Below are 8,988 nucleotides of genomic sequence, written 5' to 3'. Positions count from 1 at the left end.
TGTAATCACACAGACGACAAAGGTAGAATTCATTTGTCACAGATTCAATTTGTGAAAAAAAAATTGTTCGACCTTCTTGTCGAGGATGTCTATGCCGGCGAAACAATCAATAAAAAAAATTCTGCAATCTTTCTTCAGCGAGTAAGATTTTGTTATTTTTTTTTTGAACAATATTTTGTAGGTGCGAATTTCTATGCCGACTCTTTTATTTGTCGTCTTTGTATATAAATGTCTTCTCACCAGAATATGCAAAAAAAAAATCGTAATATTTTAAAATTGTTTTTAAAGGTTTCCTTTTGTCAGCACTTGTGTACTGTGTGATGCACAAAAAATAGCGTAACTGAAAAGTATAAAAACTGTGATGTTAATATAAATTTGTAGTAAGCGATTTTGTAACATGTGTTATTTTTTACGTTTGTAATGAACCATATTTACCATTGGCATGTCACAGCAAAAGATATCACGTTACAGATTTTCAGTAGGTGGATGGCGTGAGTCCCAATACGTCAATATTAGTTTGAAATATCACTCACGTTGATTTCGAGGACGACAAAACAACGAATCGAATCTTTTATCTTAGATAACAAAATATCTAAATTCAATAAAAGCGAAGCGCTGGTTTGCTTTAGTCACTTGAATCTTATAGCTCTGTGCTCCTTAACTTACAATGCTAAAATCTGGCATTTGGCATTGACATAAAAGGAACAACTCATCTGGTAAGGTCAGGTTGATAATGTACTGTCACTTCAAGCCTTGAGCTTCTATGAGAAAATAAACAATGTTAGTAAATTGTCTTCTCTAATCCTGGATTGTATAAATGTATTTGTTATTCTGACAAACCTAATGTTGGTAAATAGGTAGGACCACTACAAATTAGGGGTGTATTTTTCCAATTCTCTGGTTTTACCAAGTTTTAGTAAATAAAGCCTGGGTTCATAATTATATATCATGAAGTTTGGAGATAAAATTGTGTATTGAGGTAACGTTATACAAATTTACATCTATATCAAGAAAAATCAGAGTATATTAATATACAACCTAATGGTCGTTACATAAAACTTATTATATTTATCGTTTTTATTATATCATATATAATGGAGTCATTTATATTATAACAAACAAATAAAATTTTATGCATTGTTTATTTAAATACTATTAAACAAAATTACAAAGGAAGGGAGAGACGAATGCTGCTGTGTTCCCTACACGACGACGGGCCTGCAAAAGATAAAAGGTAAAAGTACTAGACTAATTGCTTAAACATTAATATTCCTAATTTATATAAATTATATACATGTAAACTCGCACATTATATTACTGACATTGTTGTAAAAAACCTAATCCTTATAATATTTATTTATTCTTAATCATTTCTATACAAATAAAGAAGCATTATGAATACTTATCTGGCTGAGTGGTGGGCATCATAAAACCGGGTCAAAGCATGCCTCTTTCAGATTTCTGAGGATTTTGAAATGCGGTTAAAAGCCTACCTCTTTCAGGAAGATATAGACGTATTTTCCTTGGGGTGGGTTAGGGTAGTGACAAATCTTCAAACAAAAAACGTAGCTGTTCTGCTTACATATTTTATGTTTGGAAAAAAATTTACTTCTCCTCCAAATTGGAAAGCTCATGGACCTCTGATGAGCATTGCAAATGGATTGTCGTCGGATACAAGGTGTATAATTTCTGGTTTGTACGGTTATAAATAAAGCGAGCATTTCTTTTCTCCCCACAACCTTATCAAACGTGTCCAATATTATTTAAAATAATATAGAGTATATCTTGCTACTGATGCACGACAGTCACATTCTACTACAAAGGGATGTAGAACGAGACGAAAATCTTCTTGGGGCGGGTGGTGTCAGTCTATTACTTTCCTTTTTTGGTGATGGTTCACGATATAGTACATGATGATCACTTATACGCTTCTGCCCGAGAGTGCGATTTTGCACCAGCGCAGATTAGTGGTCAAAGACTGCCTGTAGGTGGAACAATTCCGTAAGTCAAAATGTAAGAACAATAATAATTAATTAATCTTTAAAGCATACAAAATTATTAACAGCAATGAAATAAAAAATGTTTATTTTGTCCATTTATAGAAGGACTCTTAGAATTACAAGTCTTTATCCTAATCATAATTAGACATTTTTAAAATTTATCCCAAAAATTTTATACATATTTAATAACATAATGTGTTGAATAAGAGTCTAACTTTCTTTAAAATAGATTTAAATGATCGCCTGGAGGAGGACTTCACATAGTAAGTATGCTGAAACATAAAACAAGAACTATCATATAACTGAAACTACGTTAACAAAAATAATTACCAATTTATTACTTTAACTAAGTAACAACTTATACATAAAGATATGAATATCTTTTAAACAGTTTTTTTTATTTATGATAACATAAATAGAAACGGGTTGGGTGAAAAATTAAAAAACGTATCTTTTCAAAATTGCCGCCACCAACCATAGACTTATATGCTTAACAGAGCGGTGTTGCCACTGCAAAATTACTTTCAGACATGGATTCATAGATATAAAACTAGAACAGAAAATGGCTGCAGATAATATAGGATTATTATTAAATCGGTTTCGAAAGGTAAGTACCCTAAATTTGTACTAAAAACAACCTTAGCATTGCCAATGGCTGTTATAATGTTAGACACTATTTAAAAATCTTATATCTCACCGAAATTAGAAAAAATTTTCTCAGGGATAATTGAGTCCGTAATAAATATTAAATAAACTGGAAAAGCTTTTTTACCTGTCAATAAACCCTATTTATATATGGTTCATCAGCAATAAATATATAATATTAATTATCAGCATTAAATATATAAGAGTACATTTATAACAATGTAATTTTACACATGAGTTTAGTCGTATAATAGAAACCTGGATTGGATGGATGTATCCTCTTAGACCTTTAAGATATCTGACGACATACATCGACCAGGATATACATCAGAAAAAAAAGGTACTGTGTAGGTACGAGTCAGATAATGAGTTTGGCTACATTAAACTAGTCAAACTCCGATCAACCGATTACATTTTACTACTAAATAGACGATTGGTAACTACAACAGCTGTATCTATCGGTCAATAACCTTTTGATGATCTGTAAATAAAACATGAGACTTACAAATAATAATATAAAGGGAAGTTAAAAACATCTTGGTGTAGTCCATTTTAACCAAAGTTTGGGGTTCGCCGAAGTGTTTAATTTCAGATACATTGTTTCCATGGTAATTATGGTTACAAATAAAATAACTATGAAATCACAGGTTATATGAACTTGTTATATAATCATTGTAATGGGGTTCGCCCTAATCAGTCGCTTTGGTTCTTCATATAAATGTAGGAAAGCTCTAAAAAAGAACGTTAAAACTTACAGTGTAAGTTCACATCTCGAAAACTTTTAACCGATTCCTGCTTACTTACTATGGAATATTCTCTGGTCTAATTTTATTTCACAAATGTGACATCACAGTTATTGAGTGGTAACAGTCCAGTCCCTGGGCTAGCCGTAATCCTATTGAGTTAGAAAGACCATTGTACAGTGTGATAAATTTACACTTTGGGCAGTTCCCAAAGAGGCGATAAGAATCACGACAAAATTAACACCACCAAAGTCATTTAAACATTAAATTTAACTTTTTAGTTATTATCCTTGGAACGCGTAGTCCGTAGTATTAGGGTGTCCCGAATTATTAACTTTGGGGGGTTCGTTAAGTTCAAGGCTTAGGCAGCTAAACGAAACTGGGTGTCCATGCAAAAAAAGATTAGCAGTTTACGGCAGGACAGTTTCTTTATATTTACAAAGCACAGGTCCGATCGTGTGTTAAAAATCGCTAACATGTTTAGGGAGGTATATGTTTACGAATGTCATCGCACTGTTTGGACTCCACAGAGAGGCGTGCAAAAGCGATTATTAATGAACACTATTTGCTTAAAATACATCTAGTCAAACTTGACCAAAAGGGCTAAAATAGTCAGCCCCTCAGTATTTTATAAAGCATATTTTCAGGATTGTGTAATAATTGCATTTAATATTTTCATTGTTAACTTCATAACAACCCGATAAAAGGCCACTATCTAGTCTTTTGTTCTGAATCTTACTCGCGTTCCTGATGATCAAAAAAAAGATAGGGACAATTGCCTGCGTCTGTTACTTGCCCCTTGAAATTTACACATGTTCAAAGCATTTGTTGATAGGCTAACACATTTACCGTCTATATTTCCATATACCAACAAGTGACATGATTATGAAGAACTTTGCAGACAGTGATAAAAAGATTATTGTTTTACAGTATCATTGTATGTATTGTACACAATTTATAAGAAATTCAATCATTTTCGGGATTTCAGTATTAGTTGATATTCGAACGGATGTAAGTATTCCAAATAGAATTCAGTCATTCGTTCATTCATTCTGGAAGAAGCCGTATGATTAGGAATAAGAATGAGGAATTAAGATAATAATTAAGAGCTTAATTTATGGAAACAAGACGCTAAGCTAAGATTTTCATAAACACTAGTAAACATTAACACTTTCTTAAATGATTAGTTATTGGAGAAGTTAACAATAACGTTAATTAATGTTTGATTAAACCCAAATGTTATATGGACTACGTAAAAAGTAATATTCATTTATTCCCTTACTATTACTTTTCACTAAGATATAACAATATTTACTCATTATCAACATTCTTCGCTTTAAATCTCTGTAAGAAGAGAATAAGGTCTCACCATTCAATAAAAATAATTTCGGTAAGATTGCCCCAAAAATTGCAATTTGTTAGTTCCATTTATAAAATGGTTACTCTATTCCAGCGATATAGACGCTTCTCTCGACTGATGTCGCAAGCCTCCTGGAGTACTAAGGACAGTATAAAAAATTACACAGATAACGTTATATTTTTATAAATAAATTTAATAATGCTTAGAACATTGGATTTAGATATTAGCAATTATACAAAAATAAACTGTACCTATATTGAAATGTTTATCATGTCTTTTTAATTTTATTGATTTTTTTATTAATAAATGGCGTTCATCTAAGTTATAAATATATTACCCACGTAATATTTTTTTATATTATCTCTTAGTCTATGTCTAATTGACGGAAAGAACCCGTTAAGCCGAAGAGTTCATCATGATTTTTAGGTCTTCCAGGTCTACGACTTTCGTCACTTCTGTATTTGTCTTGTTCCGAAAACCAGCCTTTACTTTCTTCAGTTTTCTTTATCCAAGCATCTGAAATAAAATGTTTTTTTATTATTAAATTTTTAGAACACAAAATTTTTGTATGTGGATGAATTATGCTTTGTCAGATAAACTACCATGTTAAAAGCTTCAATAAATTTTAAATTAAATAGGAACCACCAAAAATCAAATTGACTATGTATGTACTATGACGAATTAAAAGACGAAAATATAATATTAACTTGACTTCCAAAAATCTAAACAAATATGAGCGAAATGCTCTTAAAATAATTAACCCCAAATAACAGACTATAAACTTTTTATTTGAAAATATTATAAGTATATTCCCAGTCAACACGGTTTCAAAATCTCTCCTCTCCTTAAGTCTTAATGTAAAGGACCTTTCACTTCTTTTTTATAAACAAATACTGCTCATAAAAAAAAAAACATTTAATTGGCTTACGGTAAATATCATTCATTGATCCAACTTTCCCTCCATAATCGGTTGGCATTATCTCCTGTGGTACATGCTTGTAGAGGTCATTAACATCAGTATGAACAAATACCTAAAAAAATATTCACATTATGAACTATGTACAATAATGATTAAATTATCAATAATTGCTCGTAATACTTTATATCAACGTCATTGCTGATTATATAGGTGTAAACAATACATTTATAATACCCTATTTTAATATACGTTGTCTATGCTGGTCAAGGACCGGAAATATATTTTTTTATAAACATCTCTTTTTACGTTCCTATTTTTAATTCAATTTCTTACCCTTTGTCTGATTTTTTCTTTTAGAAACGGCATCACGAAATTTATAATTTTTTCAACTATCGGCGAAATGTTTATTACGTGAACTTGCTTTAATTTTATTGGGTACGCTTCCTGTCAACATGAAAAATAAAAATATTAGTATATTTTCTTGATAAGTCTCGAGTTATATATAGTCGACATTTTTTTTATTATGAAACCTCTCAGCTTTGCATGGATTCACCGTGCGGGTGCTGGGTCCATCGCGTTGTAGGGAGAGAAGCTTCGACAGTGCCTGGGACCTGCGACCCAGGTGAAGGTTTAAGGGGCCCCTATCTAACGTGCGTTAAACGCTCACCTCCACCGTCCAAGCTCCTCTCTCGACCTAACCTTTGAAACGAACCTAGTAAGGCTGCCTTCGACACACGTTCAAAGAATGAACTGATGTTAGTTCTGGTCAGGCCCAAGTCTTTTAGTAGGTTGTAGAGATATCAGTTCTATACAGTTTCCGTATTTGAAATGAATCAGTTAATGTTTTTTAATTAATATATACAGTCTATATTGTAAGATTGAGATTTAAGACTTTCGCGAGTATTCGTTTAAACTAATATTCTGTGATCACGGTTGCTGCAAAGTAACCGAAACGTCGGGTCGGGAGTATGTAGTTTTTTAAAGTAATAAAGTACGCGTAGTAATCCGAAAAATATTAGTTTAATTTATATTGTAATGAATTTAAATTTATCCAGATATTATAAGTTATAGGTTTTGTTCGTTGATTCGCCCTTGAAAACAAAAACTACATTCAAGTTCTTTTGTGTCTTCCATAAGTAGGTGCTCTTTGATAAAAGTAAACTTATGTAAAGAAAAGGCCATTGCTCTAGAATCGAATTTGGGTTATATTGTCGTATTACTACCTAATAAAACTACAGCATTAAATTAAATCATGAAATATTTTTAACATTAGTAAACCATATTTCTCTGAATCAACTATTTGCGAGCCATTTTGTTATGCAACAATAAGCCCTTATCATAAATAATTAAAAAAAAGAGGGAAAAGCAGAATTATTAATATTTTTAGTTTTCAAGTAGTTTAAGCAAAATATGTATCTAGTGCCTAAAAAATCTGTTCATAAATACAAAAGGTATGTGATCAAAATTTAACAATAAATACGGTATTATTGTAAATGACACTCGCCTGTATACATAGAAGAAACTTCTTGATCAACATTGGTGTAAATCTTGCGAAATGGTTGACAGTGGCCACATCTGCGTCCAATATATAAACATCCCCATCTACTTCTTCTGATTCCCCTTTAAGTCTGAGCAGCAAACATAAGTGCCACTTTAAAAGCGTTCGCTACGTTCGGCGGTTGTACGTGCCTTTCCACGCCTGTGTATATTTTTTAATAATTTAAAAAAAATGTACCGTAAAGAAATAAGACAGTATCGTTAAAGTGAAATAACTTTACGTTTTTTTTTTCCACAATAACTCAGAATTACCTTTTAAAGGTTCCTTCTTTTTAAACTTATCTACGGATTTCAACCGAATGCAAAATTTACTAAAGATATGTATTACAAAAGCAGATTTATATTTTCATTACATTTATAATACAATAAAATACTCTACCTCTCATCAGAATTACTCGACGTTTTTCAGAAGTGAGGGTGGGTAATGGAGAAATTTGCCTGTAATGAAAAATAAATAAATAAGTAAATGCTCACAACAGCTCCATAATTCCACGTGGATTATTATTCTCGGTTACGTAATTTTTTTCCTTTTCTTTCATTTAATGCAAAATTTATTATTAATATTATTACATAGCTCATATGATAATATTATATACTATCATCGTATAGGTATAGTTACATTATTCGAATTATTTCCTGTAATTCGGGACGGGAGATATCCCGGTGTGTAAAAAACTCGGGCAACGCTGACCGCATTGTAAAATACATGTCCAGTTTACGTTTACATTTCTCCAATGAAAACTTGCAGCCATGAAGGAATATCCTGATTCTATGGTCGTCTGGAACAGTGAACTGGTACTTGTTATACGGTTCTTAAATGCTACATTTAGAAAATATTCCAAACAAACTAATAAACACAAGTGACACCTCCTTAAAATAAACCCCGCTATCAGACAAACGAAGCTAGAAGATATAACTAACACAATATTCATGTATTCGTACTATTTATTACTTCTACAATTTAAAATTTCTTATTAGAATTTTACGTTTTAAATCATATATTCTATGTCTTCTCGTCAGATCTCAATTCACGTACCGTATCAATATTTAAAATAGTCATTACAGCTTACATCGTGTGGTTATCTTAACTGACTTCGTTTGTGCTCTGTTTGCATTGACTTTACACATATCTCATATAACTTAATATGAGCTAACGAACTCATTAGACTGTTACATAGGTACTGTTATGACTGTTAAAATATAAGTGATTTATCAAGTGACCAAGTATATTTGCGAAAGTAAGTTCATATACATACTTTTCTCAGAATTCAACTTGAATTCAATAAAATTATTCTTAAACAGTCGTATACTTTCACAAACATTCCAATTTAAAACAAAAACGATCACTAAACCGACAAAGCAATTTAACAAGGTTTTAAAGAGATTTATATATATTCTGGGTTTAAATGTCAGGGGCTATAAAAGAAATATTAATTACTCAACAATACCTTAACATAAATATATAACACATTTGCACTTACCAAAGTCATTAGGTAAATGTGGTTCCTTCTTAAGCCATTCCTTGATATAAGTGACGTCTTTTTCAACGGAACACGAGTCCATATTAACTCAGAGCTTTACAGATTCTGTGGAATATATGACATGGATGATTAATTTAATTAAACGTAGCTAAGTACTTTAGGTACAGTGTCTTAAATTTAAAAAAATTATTGATCCCAATCACAAATTTGATGGTTTTAACGTAACATTGCTTAATAAAGCTTTCGACAATAAAATGTAAGTGCATTGAACTTAAGTGTATTT

General features: G+C 31.3%; 1 protein-coding gene across 1 annotated transcript; it reads right to left on the bottom strand.

Moving 5' to 3' along the window:
* Positions 1–4,974: 4,974 nt before the first annotated feature.
* On the bottom strand, positions 4,975–8,787 carry LOC116777699 (alpha-tocopherol transfer protein-like). The gene is given in 8 exon segments (XM_032671379.2): positions 4,975–5,264; positions 5,677–5,779; positions 6,001–6,111; positions 7,172–7,301; positions 7,303–7,366; positions 7,604–7,662; positions 7,844–8,003; positions 8,706–8,787. Coding segments are annotated over 8 exon segments (861 nt in total). The 3' UTR covers positions 4,975–5,112.
* Positions 8,788–8,988: the final 201 nt, after the last annotated feature.

Source organism: Danaus plexippus, chromosome Z, assembly GCF_018135715.1.
Source record: "Danaus plexippus chromosome Z, MEX_DaPlex, whole genome shotgun sequence".
In the NCBI taxonomy this organism is placed as follows: domain Eukaryota; kingdom Metazoa; phylum Arthropoda; class Insecta; order Lepidoptera; family Nymphalidae; genus Danaus; species Danaus plexippus.
The sequence above is the reverse complement of the archived record's forward strand: the minus strand, read 5'-3'. Positions and strand labels throughout refer to the sequence as shown.